Source organism: Labeo rohita, chromosome 7, assembly GCF_022985175.1.
Source record: "Labeo rohita strain BAU-BD-2019 chromosome 7, IGBB_LRoh.1.0, whole genome shotgun sequence".
Lineage (NCBI taxonomy): Eukaryota > Metazoa > Chordata > Actinopteri > Cypriniformes > Cyprinidae > Labeo > Labeo rohita.
This window is the reverse complement of record NC_066875.1, coordinates 30291921-30319694: the sequence shown is the minus strand read 5'-3', so window position 1 is coordinate 30319694 and position 27774 is coordinate 30291921. Positions and strand designations below refer to the sequence as shown.

At 36.5% G+C, this 27774-nt stretch overlaps 1 protein-coding gene across 4 annotated transcripts in view; it reads left to right on the top strand.

Annotated features, from left to right (window-relative positions):
* The window catches only part of kcnc1a (potassium voltage-gated channel, Shaw-related subfamily, member 1a), a 45167-nt gene that overhangs the window by 10366 nt on the left and 7027 nt on the right, over positions 1 to 27774 (top strand). For all 4 annotated transcript variants that reach the window (XM_051114574.1, XM_051114575.1, XM_051114572.1 and 1 more), the window contains exons 2-3: positions 12462 to 13392; positions 27437 to 27622. In XM_051114574.1, coding sequence (XP_050970531.1) covers positions 12462 to 13392; positions 27437 to 27622 — 1117 coding nt within the window. The remainder of the gene's footprint in view (positions 1 to 12461; positions 13393 to 27436; positions 27623 to 27774) is intronic.

Genomic DNA, 27774 nt, shown 5'->3' with positions numbered 1-27774 from the left:
CTACCTCCCTCTCCCACCCCATCTCCCCCAGTTCTGTCTATGAGCAGTAAGTAGAGCAGGACACCCTTTTAAAAAGCTTCAGGGCAGCGGCTCTAGAGACTCAGCAACTGTGAATAGCCTTGATACCATGGGCCATGAGAATTGGGTGTTAGACACTCAAACTGGGGCACCCAAATGCGAAGAGTTCTGGCTTTATAGTGTATTTTGCTCAAGGCAGGTGCAACTGTATTTAAGCTCCAGAGGATTTTGCTCCGGTGCTCCCAAACTGTTTTAAAGGCATAGTTCAACCAAAAATAAAAATTCAGTTATCATTTATTCCCTCTTATAGGGGTGTAATGATGCACTCAAATGACTAATGATACGGTGTTCTGATGGAACATGTTAAAAAAAAATTTATTTCTTTTTCTGTACTGTATTATTTTTCAAGAATGAGAGTACTGCATTTTGTTGTGTATGTCCACTCGATTTACACCTTTTTTCCCCCATTTGTATCATGGCCTATTTTGAATCTGCAAATAACATATTTGCTGGGTAGGAGAATTTATGTTATGATGAAACATCTGGCTCAAATACAGATTTTCATAATTATTTGTAATTTATATATATATATATATATATATATATATATATATATATATATATAATTATTATACACTACCAGTGATAAGTTTTTGAACGGGAAGATTTTCAGTGTTTTTAAAAAAGTCTCTTCTGCTCACCAAGCCTGCATTTATTTTATCCAAAGTACAACAAAAACTGTAATATTTTGAAATATTTTTGCTATTTAAAATAACTGCTTTCTATTTGAATATATTTTACAATGTCCATTGTCCATACACATTTCCATTATTCCCGTGATTTCAAAGCTACATTTTTAGCATTATTACTCCAGTCACATGACCCTTCGGAAAACATTCTAATATTCTGATTTGCTGCTCAAAAAATATTTATTGTTAATATTATGTTGAAAACGGCTGAGTAATTTTTTTTCAAGTTTCTTTAGTGAGTAGAAAGTTCAGAAGAACAGAATTTGAAATAGTAATCTTAGTAATTTTCATCACTTTTCATCACTTTTGTTTAATTTAAAGCATGTCTCAAAAAGCAACTTATACTCCAAGTTTTTGAATGGTATAATGTATAATGTTACAAAAGCTTTTTATTTAAGATAAATGCTGATCACTGGATAATTCTATTCATCAAAAAATCCTGAAAAATGTATTCAACTGTTTTAAATATTGAAAATAAAAATAACAATAAATGTTTCTTGAACAGCAATGATTTCCGAGGGATCATGTGACACTAAAGACTGAAGTAATAATGCTGAAAATTTAGCTTTGATCACAGGAATAATTTAGATTTTTAAATATATTAAAATAGAAAAGAGCTATTTTAAATAGTAAAAATATCACTGCTTTGCTGTATTTTGGATCAAATAAATGCAGGCCTGGTGAGCAGAACATAATTCCTTAAAAATCTTACTGTTAAAAAACTTTAGAATGGTACTGTATATAATTGTTTCTTTTCTTATAAATTATATTATCAAACTATTATCTTTTAAATAAAGTAAATTGTATAGGTTTGGAATGACATGAGGGTTAGAGTTTTTTTTTTTTTTTTGTTTTGTTAACTGTTCCTTTTAAGTCTCTCATTTCAAATGAACATATATGATTATTAAGATAATTTGAACTTTGCATAAAAGCTGCACATTAAGTATGATATTTTCAAATAAGAAAAAGGTTCATTTTAAAATAACCTGTCTATACCAGTGTTCATTTACAATCTAGCCATTGAATTCATGGTAGATTTAAAATCCTGTTTTATCCTGAAGGGAGATCCCAGAATAGAACAAGACATTAAGCGGAGCTTAAAACAAAGCACACAGTGAGAGCCTGGGGTATAAAGTGCTGCAGGAGGGGATGGAGAAGAGGCTTCGGTGCGAGAGATGTAGCAGCCTATCTGTGAAAACAGGGGAAGATAGCTGATACCTTTCATTTTAATCAGACCACTGTCTGCTGTTGTGAGAGAGTTTCGACCATTGTTCCTATGACTGCAGTTAGCAATGAGTTCACATGATTCCCAACCTAAACAGTCCAACAGGGGTAATTCATCTGTTTGAATACAGAAAGAAGAAAAGAATCAATATCACAGGTAAACAGTTGTGCTGACAAAGCCATTCAACAGTGCATGAACTGGTCATTCAGATTCAGCCACCTGTCAGCCTCACAGAAATGAATGTTCTAATAGCCATTGAGGGGCGGCTTATTATGCATATAGCCGAAAGGCATTTGTGTAAACAGGAGAAGATAGCCGATACCTTTCTTTTTAATGGACTTTATGATATGCTGACTTGCTTCCGTTGCAGTTTAGTCAGACCACTGTCGATCAGCTCACTTTATTGAGGCAGGGCAGTCTGTTTTCACCAATAAGCAAGGTTACGTGATTCTCAAACAAAATATAGGAGCAGCAATTCATCGTGAACACAGAGGATAGATAAAAATCATTGTCACAGGTAAACAATTACACTGACAAAGCATTAACAAACCCATTAATGCTAATTCTGAAAACAAAAAATACACGACATGATTTGTTTAAATATTGTACAGGAGTCTATCTGGTGGTATTCATGAGGATTTATCAGTAAAGTTTTAGGGTTAATAAAGGGATCATCGTACATTTGCTGAGGTGGACGTGTGTTTTATGCATTATGGAGTGGATGCTTTGCACGTGGATGAATGCACAGTATTGCTCTGTATAGAAAGTAAGTGTGTGATTATTTGTGTTGATAGGAATTGCCCCATTAATAATAATTTGTACAATGCTGTCATTTGAGATCCAGTGGTGACAATGTGAACAAATACAAAGCTGATGAATGACAAGCTATTAACTAGTTAATTAGCTGAATGACTTTCCTATAGATGTTAATTTAGTACTGTGTAAACAAACTACACAGACCTTATTGCTTCTATCCATACCAGTAAAACCAAGTGTCAAGGTGATTTTTTTTTTTTTTTGGAAACAAGTAATATTTTAAACTAAACACCTGCAATAAACAAAGTTTAAACTTCCATTGTTCTTTATTTATTAAAAAAAAAAAAAAAAAAAAAAAAAAAAACATGCAAATGTGTGAGATTTTTAAGAGCCCTTGCTGGCCAAAAGCGACTGCATTAATTTATTTAATTTAAGTTTTCTGCTGATGAATGACAAGCGATTAACTGGTTAATTAGCTGACTGACTTTCCTGTAGATGTTAATTTAGTACTGTGTAAAAAAACTTCACTGACCTTATTTCTTCTATCCATACCAGTAAAACCAAGCGTCAAGGTGATTTTTTTTTTTTTTTTTTTTTACATTTACATTTATTCATTTGGCAAATGCTTTTATCCAAACTGACTTACAGTTGAGAAAAACAACATTCATCATAAGATGGCAATGAACACGAGAAGTGTCAGTTTTCAGTCATTGTTCAAAACAATGAAAGGACAGGAATATATTAGGGGAAAATAAGAGCATAAAAAATATGCATATATATATATGTATATATTATGGGTGTAACGTACACAGATGTCACGATTCGATATGATTTCGGTACAACAGAAAAAAAAAATCTACTATGTTAGATTTCTTTTCATTTATTTTAAACAGACAGTAGTACAAATTACAATTTTTTCCACCTACATGTAAAAATACTAAATATTATATCAAATTATAATGTCATATATATGCTATAAAATCTGCAGTACATATATACACACAAGGAATAAATACCTGACATATATTTAATTTAGTTAACTGTTAGACAAGTCAAACAGCGTTTCATTACTGCGGGCGCCCCCTTCTGGATTGAAGATGAATTGCCTGTAATCGTTGTAAGGTCTCATGCACCGGACCGAGATGCCCGTAATGCCTGTAATGCCCGTACCGTGCCGGTTCGGTACGAATACATGTTTCGCCACACCCCTAATATATATATATATATATATATATATATATATATTATAGCAGGAAGAGGCAGTTAGATGCTTGGAAGATGCTTTTTTACATAACAAATAACATGCATTCAAAATCAGAGACAAAAATGTAGTTTGTAATTTTAGTATCCTGCTTTGTTTGCATGCTTTTTTTTGGATTTCACTTGTGAATCAATATCCGCAGCTTTTTAGAAGACAGGGTGTGGCCTTGTGTATTACACACAATAAGCCACAATAGGCGTCTTTTACACTGCTAGGATAAGTTGGTTTTGCTGCATCTGTAGGTCTGCTAAAGCAAGCATCTGACTCACTTGATGTCCTAGTATGAGATGCAACTCAAATAAGATTTCATTTCACACCATTTAAATAGGTAGCCCCACCTCAAATTCACACTTGTGGTTAAGCCAGTGTTCTTATGTCACAAATAGAATGCATTTCTGATTAGTGCAGAAATGTTATGCTGCACCTTTCACCTTGTATATATCATACAGTAATACTCCTTCTATATTCAGAAATGTCTTTGAAGCTGTTCTGCTGCTAGCCATGAATATGCACACACATAGAAAACCAACAAACCAAAGACTGTCGGTAGCACTTTAAGTTGACCACTGTTGAAGAGGAAGCCAAGGGAGAGGTTGTGTTTTCATTTTGAGAGTAGTGTGTTGGTTTGGGTGTTGCCTGTGACTAAGAGTATTGGCGGCTTGTGCTAAGTGCCATAAAAATTACAGTGAGGTTTGTGATGGAATAAGTTTAAATAAACTGCTGTCAGTTCGTGTAGCTATAACAGGCTTCTTGACTATAGTCAGTTTGAAGTTCATTATGAGATGATGACGTCAACATAAGTAACTGTGGTTAATAAATTAGTGGGGTGTTTTACTGAATACACAATAATGAATTGCTACCTCTCACTCCTTCAAGACTGGCCAGCACCATCTTTCCCATTCATCTCCCATCAGCGGAGAGAGCCACTTATTTCTGCTTTAAGTAGATGAACTTCACTCCACATTAATGGCATAGCAGCCGTGTGTAATGTACATTTAACAGCCCTCCTTTCTGTACACATGTCATCTTCACTGACCAGCCAAGCTGGGCAGTCTGAGGCTTGAGTGGAATATATTTATGAATTACTGCAGGCTAATGGAATTTTGTTGTGTGGATTCAGTATCAAGCATACTAGCACACACACACAGGAAGTTTGTGGTGATGCGGCCCACAGCCTTTTATGCCTCTGCTCTTTTCTGCACTTGCCTGTGAGTGTTTGTATTTTCTGTTAAAATCTTTAACATGCATAATTTAGAGAAGATTTGCACACATAGCATAGTTGAGTATATTCTGAAAAGGCTGTCCTTGGTTAAACCTGCTAATGCACTGTTAACTGACAGACATAAACACAAAATTGGAGATAAGGACCTGTGCATTAAACATAAAGCCTTCTTAGAAGAAAGGGTTTTAAGGTTTTATCTGATGCCTCTCTAGCCAAGGATCTTTTTGATAATAGTAAAATATTCTGTGGTAATGATTACTAAGCTCCAGAAATGAATGTGGGCTTGGGACATAAAAAAAATAAAATAAATAAAAATAAAAAAATAAAATAATATAAAATAAAATAAATAAATAAATACATATTAAACTGGACATCGGATGCAAAATTGTACATGGTGTATGTACATTTTTGACCTCAGCTGTAAATGTATCTTAGCAGTGTGTGAACACAACCACCCTACAATGATAAAAATCCATTCACTCCTTTTTTTAATCTTTAAAAAACCTAAACAGTCTTAATTATTAAGCCGTTTTGATTTTCTTAGCAGCATGACATCATATTGCTTAAGCCCCATCCACGGCTGCTGACGGACTGTCCTATATTAGCATATATCCACTCTCAGCCAGTTGTACACTGTTTGCTAGCGATAACAGTGTCACGTAAGCACCGCAGGTGTTTTGTATTTGGATGTAAAAGTGAACATAAGAGTCTTCATTTTCTCCCGACAGGACACAGTGGATCAGTTTTGTTTTTGATGGTAATGCGCCACCAAACAGACCTATATTTGCTTGTGTCTGCGCAAATCATTTTATTCCAGACTGCTTTCTGAACGAGAATTATATATTTATGATTTATTTTATTATTATTTGCAAATCGCCATTCTTCTTCCACGGAAGAAAGGGATGGGGTGAGCAGAGCTCCTTAGCATTTAAAGAGACATGCACTAAAATGGGTCACTGTAAACATAGCTGTTGTAAACAAGGCAAAAAGGGTGTTGTTTTACACGACCACTGAGGAATTTTAACCAATGTATTTTGCAGACATTCCAAGAAGACCCTAAAGAATCATACCAACTTGTGAGAAGTGGGCTTCCGATGCCCTTTCCTAAATAAAAATATACATATAATAGGATGATATAATGACTCTTTTATGTTGGTAGAAAAAAGCTAAAAATGCTCGTAATTGAACATCATCTCAGTACAGAAGTCTTGCTGCTTATTTAAAAAAGGTTGTACAACCTCTGTTTTCCACTTAGCTAATTACATCTCTTTCGACCTAGAAAGCAAATTTGACCTGTCTCAATCATGATCTCTGAGAGCTGAATTTCTGACCCTGTTTTTTGCACCTGGAAAACCAGAAAGAGTCTCTCATATGTAGGGAAACTAGGGAATATACATATGAGTGAAGTGTTTTTACCAGGGGCGTTGCTAGAGCTTTTTTACTGGGGAATGAGCTCCAGTGAAATATGGCTGTGCCCCAGTAAAAAATCACTGATAAATCTATGTCTCACCGGAATTAAGGTATACCAACCTGAGAATAATTTTCTTTAAACTAGTGATGTCAGATTTGCGAATGAATCACTCTGACTCTGTACTTCAAGGAAAGATTATCCATATCTATCCAAAACAGTATTAAAAAGGAACATCAAAATATGGGAAAACTTTCTGGGGGGGCCTTTGCCCTAATACTAATGAAAGACTAGAATAGCCCTGGTTCCTACGTTTGTAGAGTATTTTTATCTGATTGTAAAGATTTTTAGATATAAAATTATGTAACTTATAAAATTAAGTAACAAAGTTTCAATTAATATTCATTAATTTTTTAGATGTTTCTTTGCTGAATCAGTGCTTTTGAACAAATTGAGTGAAAGACTGATTCAATGATTCATTCATGAAAGCAATGCTGTGTCTGAAATCACATACACTCTGCATTAATATTTGTTTTGTATAAGTAATTACTTCATGACTGCTAAAAAATATGTTTTATATAGTGTGAATGTGGGTAGTATGAGTGTAATCTGGACTGAATTTGCCATGTTGTCATTGTCATATGACCTACCGCTTCACTGCTGTTCACAAATCGTCTATTGTGCCCTCATGGGATACACATCGAATGCACACTTCACAGTCTCACCGCAAGTAGTGAGTCTTCTGGTTACTTTTCCCCTATTGTTTTATGAATACTGTGGATTTGGACATACTACTTTTTTTACATACTGTTTTTCGCCTACTATATAGGGAATAATGTGATTTAAGATGCAGCCAGTTTCTTGTTTTGTTCATAAATTAATCTAAAACCAATCGGTTCAATGAATGATTCACACTCACAAAAACACTCGAAAATATCATTGTTGCCACACAATGTTGTAACCTGCAGAAAGAGCTACTGAAAAAATCCAGATGATATTGGGGTTCTATATGCAATTCTGAAACACTGGTCATTTAATCAAAAAATGCATTGAATATTTAAATAATAATAATAATAATAATAATAATAATAATAATAATAATAATAATAATAACAGCTAGAACAGCCTAAATGTAAAACAGCAAATGGAAACAGTTTACAGATATGTGACTCAGGATTTGTCGTGGTTTTTGTGTTTTTAGTATTTTTCATAAAGAAGAAACCAGCTTTGCCACCAGCTCCTTTATAATTAATACAGATGGTCATAAACTGGCAGGAATTAATCAGGACTCCCCAATTGTCTTTTCACTCCAGCCCCAGTGGGACATTATTGTCCAAAAACGAAAGCACAGCAGTGCCAGCACTTACAGCCGTATACAAAATCCCAATACCCAAGCCCTCCCTACAGATGCAAAACACATGAATCCACAAATACAGACGCAGTCCCAAATGTGGGTGCACTGTGTTAGGCAGTGTTTGGTTACATAAGAGAACGTGACAAGCTTTCATCTTCAGGAAGAGAGGTACAACCAGAGAATGAGAGTAAGAGGTGATGTAAGGGAGAAGGGGGAGGATTTTGTGCTATTTCTGAGACACTTGAATGAGCCTCTTCCCTTTCTCTTTTTCCCTCCGTCTCTCCCTCTTGCACTCTCTCCATTTTGCCATGTAGTGCAGCAGAAAGGCTTGAGCAAATGGGTCACTTAGCACTTTTCACCTAATCATTTACTCACATCATCTTTGTCTGCAAAAAAAACTGCATGTTTAATAGTGAGATGTGAACTTTCATAGCAATAAAATAACAGCTCGTTTCATGTGGGCTGAGTGTTTTGTCACTACAGAAAACAGCAACTCTGCCTTTTGCCTGAATGAAACAAACATGTAACCCAGTGCTTGAAGTGAAAAAAAAAGACGTGCCAGTACGCCCCCCCAAAAAAAGTACTTTTGAATTTGTATAATTCACAATGAATTTATAGTACCACAGTCAATCAATCATTAAAAAACGTTTTCAGTACAAATAAGCACAAGTCCTGTCCTGACTGTACCTGACTGTACTACTATGTGGATCAATTCAGAATCACTATCTGACCACCGCGTAAAACACCTTTAGCCAGCATTCATTTTAAAACACTCCTGCTTTTAACCCAAATACACGCTGAAAAGAATAATTTACCGGCATCTGGATGTAAGTCACTATTCTCTGCATCATTCTGGACTTTCCAGGAGTTCACCGATTTAAAATTATGTGATCTCAAAAACCTGCTTCTTTTCATTTTTAAGGTATTGTTTTTGTTATAATGTACTGATTTGAGAGCCTGGTCTTATGAAACTGCCTATCAATAGCACAATTTTCTGTCTATTTGGCGTCCTATTCATACGTTGAAATTGACTTTGGCGTGCACATAATAAACAGTTTTCGTGTGCATATGATACGCATCTGCCTCACACCTCTAATCCTAATGTAGACCTACTCCGCTTGCATTCATTTCATTCCTAATGTGCTTTGACTTGAGTACAGGTGTGTGCCATTTTCAACACCCTGCCAAATTATTATCCCCTCTCGTTGAAATCGCTACCTGATTGCCTAACCCCACCCCAATCCTAATCTCTCCCCCAAACCTAACCCTAAACCCACCAATGGCAACATATCAAAAGCGGCGGTACGCATGAAAAAAGTGCCAGTACGCAAGAGCCTAAAATACAGAAGTGCCGGTACTGTGTACCGGTGCGTACCGGCCCACTTCAAGCACTGATGTAACCCCATAAAAGCTTAAGAAGTTCATATTTTATTTAAAAAGAAATATATTAATGCACTCTGTGGTATACTGAGTGTCAGAATACATAGTATTCAGCATTTTAATCAGACCACAATCCGTCCACACACAGTGCTGTGTGTTTAGTTGAGGTAGATCCACAGACCGAGAGAGTTTCAGGTAACTAGTCGTTAATCTTTTGATGACAGTAAGCGGGGTAACATGATTCTAAACCCAAACAGTCCAGCAGGGGTAATTCATCAGTTTGAATAGAAAGAGAAAAGAATCAATATCATGGCTAAACAATTGTGCTGACAAAGCCATTGAACATGGACATTGCATGAACTAGTCATTCAGATTTAGCCACCTGTCAGCCTCACAGAAATGGATTTATTCTGTGAAAGGAATCTGTGTGTGCGAGTTTTTACAGAATTAACAGAATTAAATACTACTGTTCAAATGTCAATTTTAATGTGTCCTTGCTGAATAAAACTATTAAGTACAAAATAAATAAATAAATAAATCTAATTTTCTTGGAAACTACTGCCAAATGTGAAAATGTTTTGACAACTCAAGCAATGTCCTTGAGTTTGAACTTTGTTACAGACCTAAGGTTAGTCAGGAGTCAAAGGTCAACATTAGAAATAGTTTTTGTGTTCCCTGATATTTGTCTGCTGCAATGCACTGCACCATTACACCTGGCTTGTTACTGAGATCTTTCTACTATGCTACAGTGTTGCTGCATTGAGTTTCACCTCTGAGATTGGAAGTGTTGCTCAAGCATGTGGTCTTGGTGTAAGACTTCATGCGTGGGACTTGCTGTAGGAGGCTTGCACAAGGCCATGTTATGCGGACCATTCTGCTTACCTGTAAAGAAATGTAAGGACACGCTAACAGGCGGAGAACTCATTGTACTTCAAATTTATCAAATATGCTATGAAAATGAAAAATAAAATAGTTTGAGAGGGAAGCTTGAGGATGCATTCTTGCCCTTGACAAAAAAACTAGACAGGATTCTTATCAGAATTTCTATCATATTTTAGAACCATTCTTGTAATATTTCTGTAGGACTTTCTGGTACAATGGATTTTGCTCCTGTCTTGTTCATTCTCTTTGCAGCAGCTTGTTTACTGAGACAATGAACATAAAAGAGAATGAATTAAATAGGACATCAATAGATGCCAGTAAAAAAAAAAAATCTCATCAGAATCTTAAGTCCTATCCACCTTATTCTTAAATGCAGGACTAAGGCTTTGGGCGAGACTTCCGGTTCATTAGCTGCTGTAGAGGAATAACGAGAAAAATAACAATGTGTAGTAAATGGTAAAACGGTTTGCACTACAAACCAGTGTGTTCATAATTAAGATAATACATTAAAATAACATGGTAAGACACACCAATTTGCAATATCAAGCAGCTAAACAAGCTGCTTTGTACATCAAAAAACAGATGAATGCGGATGAGACCGGAAGCCAGACCTGTAAAATTTACAGATGGCCGTGCCTGCTTTTACAGCAAAAATGTGGACAAGAATCTCATTGGAATGTTTCTAATTATGATAGAAATTCTAATTCTTTTTGTAATCCTTTATGATTTTTTTGACAAAAAAAAAAAAAATAAATAAATCAAGTGCATATGGTGACGTTTACTTCTTATTGTTCCATTGATGATTCTGAAATTTGGTGAATATTTTGTTTGGATATACAATATGTTATATGATACATTATTGAATGTAAAAGTGGCATGTCATTTGTGATACATTGACCTGGTTTCCATTTTTGTATCACTGATGGTAACTGATGCTGAACTGATTGATTGGCTGGATTGAAGTGTTACATTTGTAAGCTCAATTCACCATCCTTTCAGAGAAGAGTTGCAGCAACATTTAATTAGGTGATGTACTATGAGACTATTAGGGCGTAAATTATTAAATAATAATTTATTTGAACGCTTTTTAACAATGACTGTATGATTTTGGGATCCATTTTTTCACACTGAGGACAACTGAGGGACTCTATTCCAGAAGGTTAAAATGTTCACTGATTCTTCAGAAGGAAAAAGATGCATTAAGTGCCAGAGGGTGAAAACTTTTTAAATCTGAAGATTAGGGTAAATGTAACTTATTTTGTCTTCTAGTAAAAATGTAACTATCTTCTGCAGCTTCTGAAGGGCAGTACTACATAAAAAAAAAAAAAAAAGATATTTAGGCAAAATAAGAAAGATCTACACATCTTCTTTCTGTTCAAAAGTTTTCACCCCCTTGTCGGAAAGGGTTCAAATACACAAAAATGTTGAAAAACCAAAGAATTTGTGGGACCTGAAGGATTTTTCTGTAGAAAAGTGGGCAGTTTAACTGTTCAGGAAAAGCAAGGAACCCATAAATAACTATCACAAAACAACAACAACAACAACAAAAAAACAGCTGTGGATCATTCAGGTAACAACCCAGTGTTAAGAATCAAGCACATGTAAACTTTTGAACGGGGTCATTTTTATAAATTCAACTATTATTTTCTCTTGTTGACTATAATTAAACGTCTTTTATGTGTAATACCTTATTCAGTCAGTACTAAATAAAAAATAACATGCATTTTGAATGATCCCTCTTATTTTGGTAAAATGATTAACATTTTGCAGATTCTACAAGGTAAACTTTTGACATCAACTGTACATGGAAAATTACAGTGTTGTAGTGTGTACGTTTTTGCTAACAATTAGCACACAGACTGGGGCCTAAATGCTATTAAATATTAAGACTTTTTTATTTTCTAAATGAATATAAGGTGGTCTCTATGTTGTTAAATGAAAAGAAATTGACAATGATATCAAAACCACTATAGAAGTGCTTCTCTGTTGGGTCTGACTTGTTTATTCAGTTGCTATTCTATTAGCTTTTCATTAGCTTGTGTTTGCGAGTGTGTGTTTTTCAATACAGTTTGTTTGCCTGTACGTTTATTCTGTATTTGTTTAGATTGCTCTACTCACAGTCTACACACAGTGCATTCTTGTAGATGATTTTAACATTGTGTTTTCCCCGTCTCACTTTTTCCCTCTTGTTCTCTCTCTCCTGCAGTGGGTGGCATTTGCCTCGCTGTTCTTCATACTGGTTTCCATAACCACATTCTGCCTGGAGACACACGAGGCCTTCAACCCCATCATTAACCGGACATATGTTAACCCTGTAGACAACAGCACCAGGTTTCAATTGGAGACAGAGACGGTGGTCTACCTAACCTACATCGAGGGAGTGTGTGTGGTGTGGTTCACCTTTGAGTTCCTCATGCGTGTCACCTTCTGTCCAGACAAAAAGAAATTCATCAAAAACACCCTAAACATCATAGACTTTGTGGCCATCCTGCCATTTTACCTGGAGGTGGGCCTGAGCGGGCTGTCCTCTTCCGAAGCGAAGGACGTTCTGGGTTTCCTCAGAGTGGTGCGATTCGTTCGGATCCTCCGAATCTTCAAGCTGACGCGGCACTTTGTGGGCCTGCGCGTGCTGGGACACACTCTTCGCGCCAGCACCAACGAGTTCCTCCTGCTCATCATCTTTCTTGCGCTCGGAGTGCTTATCTTCGCCACCATGATCTACTACGCAGAGCGAATCGGTGCCAATCCCAATGACCCACGTGCCAGCGAGCACACCCATTTCAAAAACATTCCTATTGGCTTCTGGTGGGCTGTTGTGACTATGACCACACTGGGCTATGGAGACATGTATCCTCAGACTTGGTCAGGCATGTTGGTGGGCGCACTGTGCGCTCTGGCGGGTGTGTTAACCATTGCCATGCCTGTGCCTGTCATTGTCAATAACTTTGGGATGTACTACTCTCTAGCCATGGCTAAGCAGAAGCTACCAAAGAAAAAGAACAAGCATATTCCCCGTGCACCCCAGCTGGGCTCACCTAATTACTGTAAGTCTGCCATGAACTCGCCCCACCACAGCCCACAAAGCGACCACTGCGCTCTTGCTGCCCAAGAGGAGATTTTAGAAATGAACAGAGCAGGTAGGAGGCTTGTTTAAGTAATGCCCTTCTGAATTAATGTCATGAAATCAGAAATGAGATTTAACTCACCTTTTCTTCCCTTCCACCTCACAATCTTTCTAGACCTGCCTGAAATCACACATGTAACCTGTTTTCAAAATCTCTCATTTGGGAATCGTTCAAATGCAGCTCAACCATCTGGAGACATTATAAATTCTCATCGCACTGCATTCTTTGCTAAGCACGTAGAAACAAACACACATCTTCACCATGGTTGCATAACGACCAATACCCCATGCAACATTTTGCATATCTATCATATATGTTTTTTCCATCAGACTCCTGTGAGGATAAATTATATCTACTCAGACAAACAGGAGCACACTTATTCAATAGCTTGCTTTTGTTTTTGTCTATCAGCTCAGCTTAATTATATCCAACATTTATGTCAATACACAATAGTTTTTTTGTGCTTTTGTGAAGTTTATTTCCTTGAAAGGTTGCCCAGACTGCAACTCTTACTGTGGACAGTTTTTTTTTTGTTTTCATATAATGTTTATATTTGAAACATTTTATGCACTAAATATGCAGATATGTACATTACATGCATAGAACAGTTGTAAAATGTAAACGTTGCATATTAGGGAAAAAAAGTTTGTCCACAGTAAGCGCGTTTCCATTACAGATTTCCACAAAATGTTTGCGATATTTTAAAAATGTCCATAAAAATTGAATGTGAAATGACATTCACCCATACTATGCGACTAAAACATAACTTTTTTCCTCTCGTGAAAAGTCATGGTGACAGATATTGGTAGGTTTATGTATATCGCAGCCACTGCACTGCCCATTATTTTTAACCGTAGAAGACTTCTGAAAGGTGCTGTGGTGCGGCTGGTATTAACACAAGCACTGAGTGGCAATCAGAATGACGCTATCTCACAACCTCATACATATTTTATGAGGTGGTTAATTTGTATGAATTCATACAACCCCCTATGAATTTGTGCGATTTGTCTAGACCCCAGTGCTGGCTAGGTTTAGGGGCAGGTCAGGTGTAGGTCATTCTAACACGTCTCACTCCCAACTCGTCACATATTGATGTTTGGCCAGGACCCCTTGGCTTCACTATTTTGATGCCAAGCGTCACTTGTGGATGTGTAGGGTCCTCCATTGCTTCTAGTTGTTTGCATTATGCGTCGCATTTAATGGTTTTGCATGTATTTGCAAAAATCATTTTATATGAATTTATACTTTCATAGATATTTTGGAGCACCTAACCCCAGCCCTACCCTAAACCTACCCACTTCTGAACAATATGCAACAGTACCCAATTAATACCCAGTATGTACTTTAATCATGATGCTAAAATTCCCAAAGCCTTTTGTGTCAGCATATTGATGCCAAAGGTTTTTTATTTAAAGCAATGGAGGACCTTGCACTTCGAAAAAAGAGGTGAAAAAAAAAGTGACACCAAGGGGACCTGACCAAGTGTCAATATGTGATGGGTTATGAGTGGGAATGTGTTGGTTATTCATACAAATTCATATGAATTAGCCGCCTCATTTAATATGTACGAATTGTCATGGAATGACAAACTAAAATCGGTGTACGGTGTACTGTTTTGGATAGTATTTTGTTGTAGCTGCAGAAGAGTGGTGTGGTAAACAGGTGGAACTACTATTGTGTGGTGAACCATGCACTCATACTCATTATCCATAACTTCTCCTGCTGGGTTGAGTTCAGGTTTGTGGTAAAATTAAAAAGTGAAAAAGCACTGAATTTGTTGTAGCCTGTCAGCCACACACTCACGTGTAGATGCGACAAAGTAAGTGGGCCTGACCAGCATAAATAAGATATTCCAGCCCACTCCACTCTGTCCTCAGTGTTCTTACCACGAGTAAGTGGTGGTGAGTGCCTTTATTTGGAGCACTCATTTAGAGATTGGCTGTAAAAGAGAAGTGAAGAGATAGGCTTGTTGGTTGTGTCTGATCAGGTTGGGTAAAGAATCTCTCATTAATGTGTGAGAGTAATTGTGAGTGACTCCTTCATAGTGACTGCAGTGAGTGAGTGAATGACTGGAGGGATTCCTGCATTTCTAAAAACCATAATTACATCCAAGCTTTAAAGGGGTAGTTCATCCTAAAATGAAAGTTCTGTCATTCATTACTCACCCTCATGTCATTCCAAACCCTTAAGACCTTTATTCATTAAAATCAAATTAAGATATTTTTGATGAAAACCCTCCATAGACGGCAAGGGTCCCATTATGGTCAAAACAAAGGTAAGGACATCGTTAAAATGGTCTGTGTGACATCAGTGATTCAACCGTAATTTTACGAAGCTACGAGAATACTTTTTGTGCACAAAGAAAACAAAAATAATGCCTTTATTCAACAATTCTTCTTCTCCACGTCGCCATTATGTGTATTAATTTGTGTTCTGAAGATGAAAGAAGGTCTTATGGGTTTAGAACGACATGAGGGTGAGTAATTAATGACAGAAATTTAATTTCTGGGTGAACTATCCCTTTAAATTGACCAATCCATGGGTTTTCAAGCTTTTTGATTTCAAGGACCACCAAATATTATGATCCCTTTGCTTTACTTTGGAAAGAAGAAACTCCACTGAAAAAAAATACTCTTGAAGCGATGTATGTTTCCAAAATAAATAAATAAATAAATAATAGTAGTAGTAGTAGTAGTAGTAATAATAATAATATTAATAATAAGAATAAGAATAAGAGAGAGAGCGCAATATATCTGCCCCATAAACAGAATATTAAATAAACGTAATATTTGAAGCAGGTCTTTAGAAAGCAAAATGAAAAAATATCAAATTGTAATAATATCGAAATTGGTAAATGTACAATTATTGACTTGCATATTTATATATATAGTTTAGTGAATTTAGTTGACTCTAACAATACACACACACACACACACACATGTTTGTTTTTGTGCGGACTGTGGGGACTTTACATAGACTTCTATAGATTTTATACTGACCAAACGATATTGTCTATCCCCTAACCCAACCCTAACCCTAAACCTAGCCCTCACAGAAAACATGTTTGCATCTTTACACTTTCAGATAAACATCATTTACTATTTTTAATCATTTTTTAACATTGTGGGGACCGCAGGCCGGTCCCCACAATGTCAAAAATTTCAGGTTTTACTATCCTTGTGGGGACATTTGGTCCCCACAATGTAGCAAAAACAAGTACACACACACACACACACACAAAGTTTGGGGTGAGATTTCAAATATACATTTTCTATTCATCAAAGAATCCTAAAAAATGTATCACAAATGTATCACAAATATTAAATGAGAAGTCCACTTCCAAAACAAAGATTCACATATAATATACTCACCCCCTTATCATCCAAAATGTTTATGTCTTTCTTTCTTCAGTCGTAAAGAAATTATGTTTTTTGAGGAAAATATTTCAGCATTTTTCTCCATATAATGGACTGATATGGTGCCCCAATTTTGAACTTTCAAAATGCAGTTCAAATGCGGCTTCAAACGATCCCAAATGCGGTTGTAAACAATCCCATCCGAGAAAGAAGGGTCTTATCTAGCGTAACGATTGGTTATTTTAATTTAAAAAAAAAAATACAATTTATATACTTTTTAATGTCAAACGCTCATCTTGTCTGATTTCTGAGAGATCATGAAACACAAAAGTCTGGAGTTAGGGCTGCTGACAATTCAGCTATGCCACCAAGTAATAAATTACATTTTAAAAATCTATAAAAATTAAATTTGTTCTTTTAAATTGTAATATTGTTTCACAGTATTACTGCTTTTACTGTATTATTTACTGTATTATCAAATAAATGCAGCTTACAGTAGATCAACGCAAGAGGATTCTTTAAAGAGGTCATCAGATGCCCATTTTCCACAAGTTGATATGATTCTTTAGGGTCTTAATGAGTGTATAATATACTTTGGTTAAAAATTCTCAATGGTTGTGTAAAACAACACCCTTTTTACCTTGCCAAAATCAGCTCTGCAAAAATCAACCCATTCTGAAAAATGCTCCTTTAAATGCAAATGAGCTCTGCTCGCCCCGCCCCTCTCTTCTCTCTGTGGAGTGACGAGCCTGTTTACTTTAGCCGCATTTATCATGTTTAGCCACAGAACTTGCTAACTAGCACGTTATTAGGAAAGGTGATTGCAGAGATTCATAAGAACCCTTATACTCACTTCTGCTGTAGGTGAAGCTGGATCATGAATGATCTGCGCAAACATAGACGGATATATGTAGATCAGGAGGCGCATTCCCTTCACAAACAAATGTAATCCACTGCATCTTTAGCAGCTCAGATGTCGGGAGTAAATGACCATCACTATGTTCATTATTACATCCAGCAACACAACACCTCAATCGCTCAATCAGAGATATTCTTGTCTAACTTACATTCCTGCTCCAGCATCGAAACAATGGAGGTCAGACTGTGACAGCTGATCTGAGGTAAGACGCTCATGTCAATCAACTATCGTTGGAGCGGCATCTGTTGGTGTGATGGCACACCGACATGTATCTGAGAATGGCTTGATTTGAAAAAGGGGATATTATTTTTACAGATTAATTAAAAACCACTGTGTGGATTTTTATCATTACAGGGCAGATTTGTACATACACTGCCAACACACATTAATGTTCAAACAACATGTAAAAGTTAAGTTTGCATTCGATGACCCCTTTAAAAAAAAAAAAAAAAATTACATAAAAAACAAATCTTTCTCCAATTTTCTGTGGACCCCCGTCTGAAAAACAGATGTACAGTAGATGGACAAATAGCTCGGGATCCTTCCACTGTTGTGAGAGTTTGTGAAAAACACTAAACTTTGAGAACTCACTTAATGTAATGATATTACAGCATTAGAGACAAGCTTAAGTATGCCAGTTATTTATACAGGGCAGGAATGGAGAGTCCTACCTGCAGGGTTTATTTACGTGATCATTCTGTCCTGTTAAAGGCAAAGCTTTGTTATGAAGTGAAAGGATGGGTTATGCCTTCTGTTTTCACACAGTCTCTTTATTATTTCATTCTCTGTGTTTTTACACTGCACTAGAGCCTGTTGCTATGGCAACAGTGTCCAAGCAACCGCACAATAGGAATCGCGTTCTGCAATGAGCTGCAGTCATTCACCCGCCTTGCACGACTCCTGTGCTATTCACACGGTACTGCAAAAACACAAACACACATCTCGCACACACAGTTAGATGGTCTGAGGATGAATGCAGTATAAATCAATACATGACCTACTGTTAATTGGAGCTCAGGTTTTTAGGGGAAAAATGTCTCTGGATGTTTTTAGGGGTTCATCTGCACCATCTGTAATGTCTGGATAATGAATCCAGATGAATTTTGGTCTCCGTGCCAGTTGGATTTAAAATATAAACTAACGAACTATACATAAAAAAAACCCTAGATATTCTTCTTTTTTATTCTTTCTCTCCCTCTCTGCTCAGCACAGCCTTTCTAAATCTCTCTTGTAAATGAGTTTACAGATGGCACAAAGGCCTTGATTATCAGCTCCATCCATTTGACTTTGGGCAGAGAACCGTAAGATTCACCAGCACATAGAGCGAAAGCATCTGTTGAATTGGCCGCGGTCGCAGAGAAACACGGCAAACACTCTCAGTGCAGCTCTGTAACACACACACACACACACAGTCACTGTTTGAGATGAGTCAACACTCTGTCCTCTATAGACAGTGCCTATATCCATCCCTGTCGTATAGTTATTTCTAATTCTGAGGTCTCCTGAGAAATTTGAGTTGTGTAATTATCATTATGCTTTTGGCCCTGTCTTTTTAATTCAAAACTGTCCACTCACACTTAAAGTGATCGTTCACCCAAAAATGAAAATTCTGACATTAATAGGGCTGTCCCCTAATAGTCGACTGTTAGTCGATGAGAAGAGGCTTGGTAGACCAAAATTTTATTAGTCACAGAAAAAATAAATAAATAAAAATGTGTGCTATTGAAGTGTCTGTGTGAAGTGTGGAAGCTGAATAGTAGCATGTTTACTGCATGACAGATGGAGGTGCCAGTGCAATAATTTGCTCTTATATTCCATCATTTTTGGTCAGAGTAATACATCTTTTGAATCTGTAAAGACTCTAGGGTTATTTGTGTCCATTCAGAATAACAACAAAACGCTGTGCTTTTGTAAAATAAGGCAAGCAAACAGGATGCGATTTCTGCAGTTTCTTCCCTGTTTCGCGGCTGAGTTTGCAGTGCTGATATTGTGGTTGCTGGATAACTTGTACTGTGCCGTCTGTTTGTTTGCTCATCACTTTTGCCTCAGCCACAGCAGTTTCTATTTGACCGGCGATGGTGACAGCCTTTTTTAAAATAAGGTCCACTTCTAATAGTAAACATTTCCATATGCGGGTTGAATTAGTTTTTTCAACAAGTTGATCCTGGATCATTTCTTCCTCCATGGACATGAATTCACATGTAACCGCTAACTCCTTAAGCACCGCAACATATTGATCCATAGTTTCACCATGACTTTGTCCTCGCTGGCGAAATCTGTACCGTTCAGCTACCACATTCACTTTTGAACCGAAAAATGTGCGGATAGCTTGTAATGCCGTGTCGTATTTATCATCTGCAACACTAAGCATGTAAAATAGTCTCTGCCCTTCTGCCCCCAGGTAATGGATTAGCAGAGCGTGTTTTCGGTGTCCTTACTACCTTCTCTGCCTTGAACGTGTCATTTGTGTTGCTGTCTAACCAGGTTTGATTTCTTCAAAAATATCTTCATTTGTGTTCCGAAGATGAACAAAGGTCTTACAGGTTTGGAATGATATGAGGGCGAGTAATTGATGACAGATTTATTTATGTATTTATTTATTTATTTGGTGAACTAAGCCTTTAACTAGTATTTCAAGTTCTGCACACGCTACACATCATTGCAAATGTGCCTGTCACTAAATGAATTTTTCAAAGATGTATTTGGTTGTAGAAATCATAAACAGCTGAACTCTGTACAGTGTACTGAACAGGGAAAAACACTCTAACGAGGACTGGCAACCATGTTTACATTAGTATGTGGCCAATCTGAACTGATGCTTGAGGTTGTTTGTCACTTCCTGCTGTTATCATATCATAGGACTGAGTGCTGAGGAGAGGAAAAATAAGGAGAGCGCTGAAAGTGAGGGGGATGATGAAGAGAAAGAGTGATTTGGGGGTGTTTGGAGCAGAAATAGCAGCGAGTAAGTAGGGCAGGTGCAACAGGGCCCCAGCAGATCTGTCCTTCACTACAGACTCTACACTGGGGCTCTACCTCTCATATGTAAATAATAATGACTGTGTGTACTTACAGTGAGTAGGTTCTCATTCACACAGAATTAGAGGTGAATATTCCTGCTAGAGGAGGTGTAAACTGCAGCCAGATGTCTCTGGATTTTTCTTTCAGCAGAAAGGAGGATACGTTCTAAAATAGTCATGATCATTTACTGTGTTTAACTTCACATACACACTTTGAAAAGTGGCAATATTGAATTATTGGAGGAACAGGATGAATTGGATGAACTTTCCGTTTGAGATTTTTGTTACATTTAACAGTACCACATGTGGTAGCATTTTACCATTATAGTCAAATACATTTCACACATTTTTTAACAATTTATAAATTAGCCACGTGTTGTGTCTAGGAACTAGATGGACGTCTCAAATGTGACTGTGACAGATGGCAAAACCAGCCATAGCAGCACCATACAGAATAACTAATCAGGATTTAGGTATGCAAATTTCTTTAAAAAGACTTAATTTTAGAAACAAAATATCAACTGATACTTCAGATCTTTCTACTTCCTACATTAAAAAATACAGTGAATTAGCAAACTTTACAAACACTAAATTGCAATGTTGGGGGTAACGCATTACAAATAATGCGAGTTACTTAGGTTACCTTTTCCAAGTAACTAGTAAAGTAACACAATACTTTTTAATTTTACAAGAAAATATCTGAGTTACTTTTTCAAATAAGTAACGCCAGTTACTTTGTTTTCCCATTTATTGACTGACAAGTCTCTTGTCCCCATGTTGACAGAAATCGGAAGTATAGAGGCATTGTGTGCACTGTGTAATCATGATGTTACTGTAGTTCTAGACTAAACTTGAACATGTATTAATTCATCTCACTTGCAAAAAAACAGATTCAGTATCCATCAAAATGAATTAAAACTGAAATGCAAACTTGCAATAATTAAATGTTAAATAACACAAATATCCTTTATGCATTTTATTAACCAATGTCTTTGCTGCTGACCTTTGATCTCGTTCAGCCATACTATTAGACAAAAATTACTTTAGATAAATCAATATTTGAGCTTCATTGTTTTTTGCTGAAGAGTGTTGAACCTTCTTCTCCTGCGTTCTACTGTACAGACAAAGAATTTATTTTTCAGCCTGAGGCTTATTCACTTCACTTTTTGGTGTGAAAAGGCTTTTACATTTGTTAAAAATATAACTTTTTATTTTAAAACAAACAAGCAAGCCCTGCCCAGATTTAATAAGTAATGCAAAAGTAACACAAAAGTAACATAACAAATTACTTACTATAAAAAGTAACTAAGTAAAGTAATTAGTTAATTTTTAAAAGAGTAACGCAATATTGTAATGCATTACTTTTAAAAGTAACTTTTCCCAACACTGCTGATTTGAAATCTGCCAACTTTGTTGATAAAACTTCTTGAGTCAGTCACCTGAGATGTAAATGCTGATCACTCTGCAAAACAGCTATTAATATAATGAATATTTAAGACTTAAATATTGCTTGAATTTGTTTTTGTTTTTTTAAATGGCAGTGATGCAGAAACAGTTTTTTTAGTGCCTGCACTGTAAAAGAGGAACAGAAACGATAGAGAGAGTGAGAGGAATGCCTGTTTATCAAACTATTCATAAATATGAGTCATCTCGTCCTTCCTCCCATCTCGTCCTTTCCAGACTCTCCATCACAGAGGCTTGCATCACTTCACAACTTTTCCTGTGTGTGTGTATTTAAGTATCAGTGTGCTGTTAGCTCAAACTGTAAATGTGCACACCATGAACCATTAATAAACACAAATTCTTACAAATACCAAAACGCAAATCTGCTGCCTTGAGATTTCTTAGAAATCTTACCTTCCTCTATTCACACTTGCACTTGCTAGAGTAGACTGGGCAAATAATAAGAAAGAACTTAAATCAGGTTTAGCCTCATTAAATTAAAATACTGTTCACCCAAAAAAATTATATATATATATTTTTTGTCACCATTTACTCTAGCCTTATGTCATTCCAAACTTGTACAATTTTGCTGCAGTTATTTTTTTAAAATATCAGTGTAATGTTTTAGTGTAATGAAAGTAAAAAAGAACTGTGGCTTTATCATAAAGTGTCGTAAAAGTGCTTCATATAACTTGTGCTCTAGATTTCAAGACTTCTGTGTGAGTTAAAATACTCTTACTGTGCCTTTGAAGTCTCCAGTTAAAATCTCCAGTCTCCAATATATATATATACAGTGCTGCTTGAAAGTTTGTGAACCCTTTAGAATTTGGAAATTGACAAAGAGAACCCAATTAAACAAATGAGATGAAAATATGTACTTTGTCATTTTTTTTTTTTTTTTTTTTTTAATTATTCAGCGTTAAATATTTGTGAGTTGCAAAAGTATGTGAATCTCTAGGATTAGCAGTTAATTTGAAGGTGAAATTAGAGTCCATCTGTTCAGAAGTGTTTTCAGTCAATAGGATGACAATTAGGTGTCAGTTTATGCACTGTTTTATTTAAAGAACAGGGATCTATTAAGTTTGATCATGTTTGTAAAATTGAATCATGGCAAAAACAAAGGAGATCTCTGAGGACCTCAGAAAAAGAGTTGTTGTTGCTCATCAGGCTGGAAAAGGTTACAAAACCATCTCTAAAGAGTTTGGACTCCACAAATCCACAGTCAGACAGATTGTGTACAAATGGAAGAAATTCTAGACCACAGTTACCCTCCCCAGAAGTGGTCGACCAACAAAGATCACTCCAAAGCAAGATGTATAATAGTTTCCGAGGTTGCAAAGAACCCCAGGATAACTTCTAAGCAACTAAAGGTCTTTTTCACATTGGTTAATGTTGAAGTTCATGAGTCCATCATCAGGAGAACAATGAACACCCATGGTGTACATGGCAGGGTTGCAAGGAGAAAGCCACAACTCTCCAAAAAACACTGCTGTCTTCTGCAGTTTGATCATGTGGACAAGTCAGAGGGCTATTGGAGAAATGTTTTGTGGACGGATGAGACCAAAATATAATTTTTGGTTTAAATAAAAAGTGTTATGTTTGGAGAAATAAAAACACTGCATTCCAGCATAAGAAGAACCTTACCCTATCTGTGAAACATGGTGGTGGTAGTATCATGGTTTGGGCCTTTTTTGCTGCATCTGGGCCAGGATGACTTGCCATCTTTGATGGAACAATAAATTCTGAATTATACCAGCAAATTCTAAAGGAAAATGTCAGGACATCTGTCAGAGAACTAAAATCTAAAGAGAAAGTGAGTCATGCAGTAAGACAATGACCCCAAGCTCATTCTACCAAAAAATGGTTAAACAAGAACAAAGGTAATGTTTTGGAACGACCGAGTCAAAGTCTGGACCTTAATCCAATTAAAATGTTGTGGAAGGAGCTGAAGCAAACAGTTCTTAGGAGGAAACCCACCAACATCACAGGATTCAAGTGTTTCTGTACTAAAGAATGGGCTAAAATTCGTACAAGTCATTGTGCAGGACTGATCAGCGGTTACGAAATATGATACCTGCAGTTATTGCTTCGAAAAGGGGTCACAACAGATACTGAAAGCAAAGATTCACATAGTTTTGCACCTTGCAAATATTTAACTCTGGATCATTTTTCTCTGAAGTATATATTTTTGTCTTGTTTGTTTGATTGGATTCTCTTTGTCAACTTTAAGGACTGTGTGAAAATCTGATGATGTTTTGTGTTATTTTTATGCAGAAATATAGAAAATTCTAAAGGGTTCACAAACTTTCAAGCAGTACAGGACGCAATCCTGTGAACCCTCTCCTAAGTCTCGATTTAAATCAAATGATTTGCAATACGCACTTTGAAATCCCGTTCTCAATCAAATGATTTGTGATACGCACTTTAAAGTCCCGTTCTGAATTAAATGATTCGTGATTGGATTGGAGCACTTCGAAACGGTGAATCATTTTGCGATGTTGTGGTTTACTGGTTTGGAGTTTCAAAACGCTCCGTTGACAATGTGTTCTTTTACTTGCTTTCTCTATATACTTTATTTGTTGTTTGAAATGAAATCATTACAATTAATAGGCCTAACTTACAATGTTTTTATTAAATTGTGATGATGTTAGACAGTTTCCGTCATGTTAAAAACATTTCATGACATGACACTCATTATCTGGTTGCACTGTTAACAGATCACACTAACATTAGATTACTTACTATAGCCTTACTGAAGTTAGGGCAACCTCTGGCTATAGAAAAAAACGTTTTCAAAAGCATCCCCCTCCCTGCTTTTTTCACAAATTGCACCCTGTATATATCACATTATATTTCACATTAATCACACAGATTTGGAACAACATGATGGTAAGTAAATGATGAAAGAGTTTTCACTTCGTTTTTGGGTGAACTTTTCCTTTAAGAAGGTATCCATATTTTGTTAATGTAAACCATAGTGTATGTGTGTCTGCAGGGTGTGTACTATCTATCAATAGACCATAATGAAATGTAGCCACTCTAATATTACCAACAGGACTCATGTCCCATTTGAATAACCACAAAATTGAAGGCTGCCGTTACTGATAGATGCTCTTTTGTTGACAGTAATATGTTAGCAAGGACGTGCTTGAATCAGTGTTGGCGATACAATGGAAAATCCAGGTGGGAGATATGATAGTTCACAGCGCTTTTTCCCCTGAGGAGCTCTGGCAGCGTTTTCCCTCCTCACAGGTCTGATCGATGAGGTGTAAATCGAGTGAGCAGAAGCTTCTGGCTGCCAGAGAGCTCACAGGTGAACAGGCTGGTTGCCATGAGCTGTTTCTATATATTACGCCGTGGCTAGGAGCTATAATTCAATGCTCCTCCTCCTTTCTTTGGAGCAAAACCAGAGCTGCACTTTGCTGTTTGGTCAAATGTGGTGCTGTAAACAGAAGAGCTTTAGGTTTTTGCAACACTAGGAGATTTTTTTATGTGTTAACAAATGCGTAGCTAAATTTATTCCTATATGTGAGGAAAAATGTGGGATACAATTAGATTATATTATTATAATTTATGCATTTTGCAACCATTTTTATTAAATACAAAACAAAATCACTGCATCTAATCTGTACATTTTATCAGTCTATGCTTTCCTTGGTAACTGAACCCATGACCTTGGTGTTGCTAGCACCTTGCTCACAAGTGGTAAATTATAATTAAATAATTTGGTTGATAATTTAGATTTCATATAACAGACATAAAATGGTGGGGGAAAAATAAGAACTGCGCAATGGTGCGAGGCCATTCGTTACCATTGACGGATTTGTCACCACTGCTGCTTTGTCACAAAAGTTTATCATTTGCATGTGTTTTTAAGCCTTGCCAATTGAAACATTCAAGTGATTTTAAACCATTCAAGTGCAAGACATCACACAAGACATCTCCATTCAGTACTTAAACACTGTGGACACTGTACACACAGATAGCTGCATCTCTGACAATGTGCAAGCCCCGAATTAATTGATATCTTGCGATTTAACTGACAAATACACCTTGCCAGTGTAAACATTCAAGTGATTTTAAAGCATTCAATTGCAAGAAAATGTGAATAACAACTCCATTCACTGTGTTCTAGAGGTGCATTTCAGGAAACACACAAGCACAGATTGGAGTTTCTTTTCCCTTCTTCTTGCACTTGAACAGACAAATACATACAAAATGATGTCCAACAACCGTCTTGGCAAATATCCTCAAAAACAGTTGAGAAACATAAACAGAAAAAAACTGGATGTGCATCAGTATACCCGATCTGTGCATTGTGCCTTAAAGTGCCTAATTTACCAGCTTAATGTTGTGTTGTGGTATTAAAACTACAATCAAGAATTGTAAGATTTAACTGACAGTAAGTAAAAATTTAACATGACAATTTTGGTGTCATGTAAGGTTGTTTATTAGAATACAAGATAACATGGGTCAAAAACAATGACAACAACATCTATTTTATTTATTTCTTTATGTATTTTTTGTGGCAGGGCAAGTAAAAAACTGAAAAAATCCTTAGCATTGAGCCTTGAGGGATATTTATTAAAAACAATTTTGACTATTCCTTTATCAACCTGATCACATGATGAAAACGTAACTGTGGGAACTTTGCGAGACGCGAAATACGTACCCACAAGTACATATCACTGCAGTTTCCAACAAAAATGTCCAGAAATCTCATTAATTTGGGATTAATTTGATTAATTATTCACTTGATAGCCCTATTTAAAGCATAAAATATACACAATACAACCCCCCATGAAAACGATTACAAGTGCTCACTGTTTCACCGCCTCTAGTGTTCATTTCTGTTGGAAACTGCAGTGATATGTACTTATAGGTACATACTGGTACATAAATTGGTATTTTGCATCTTGCGAAAAAGTTGCCACAGGTACGTTTTTGTCATGAAATCAGGTAGTCCTATATTGTGCATAAACTGCAAATTAAATATGTCAATAATGATCAAAGACAACTTAAAATACTGGGTTCTTTCATTCATTCATTCATTCATTCGTACATTCTAACTGGTGATTTTTGGAGTGCTGTTTCCCAGAAACGTTTAGGCAGCGTGTTAAAATATGACCAGAGCTGCTAATAAAATACTGTTGTAACCATTTAACAGTTGTTAAATGAGTATGCTCGCAACCCCAAAATAAATAAATGCATGCATACATAACATCCATGTAGGGCTTCCCATTACCTGCTCTTGCCTCTATGTCCTGCACAAGCCCTCTCTTGCATCAGTCTTCTTCTTATATGTGCTTATGTGTTTGAAGATCCCAAAGTGAATGGTGAGGCAGCTAAAGCAGCGCTGGCCAATGAGGACTGTCCCCACATAGACCAAGCCATTTCCCCTGAGGACGGCCAGATCTTTAACCCAAGCGAGCAACGGGGAGACACTCCGTGTTTTCTGCTAAACGTCGGCAGACGATCCACAAACACGGGCACCCGAGTGAGGAAGGGTATGTAACCACTTTGTGAGGCTATTGCCTGACACACAGAAACACATACACAAACACAAATGTATATATCAAGTGCATTACACAGTAAATACAGACAAGCAGAGCGCGCCCACAACAGACAGTTTCTAATGATGCAGTTTAATAACTGCAGA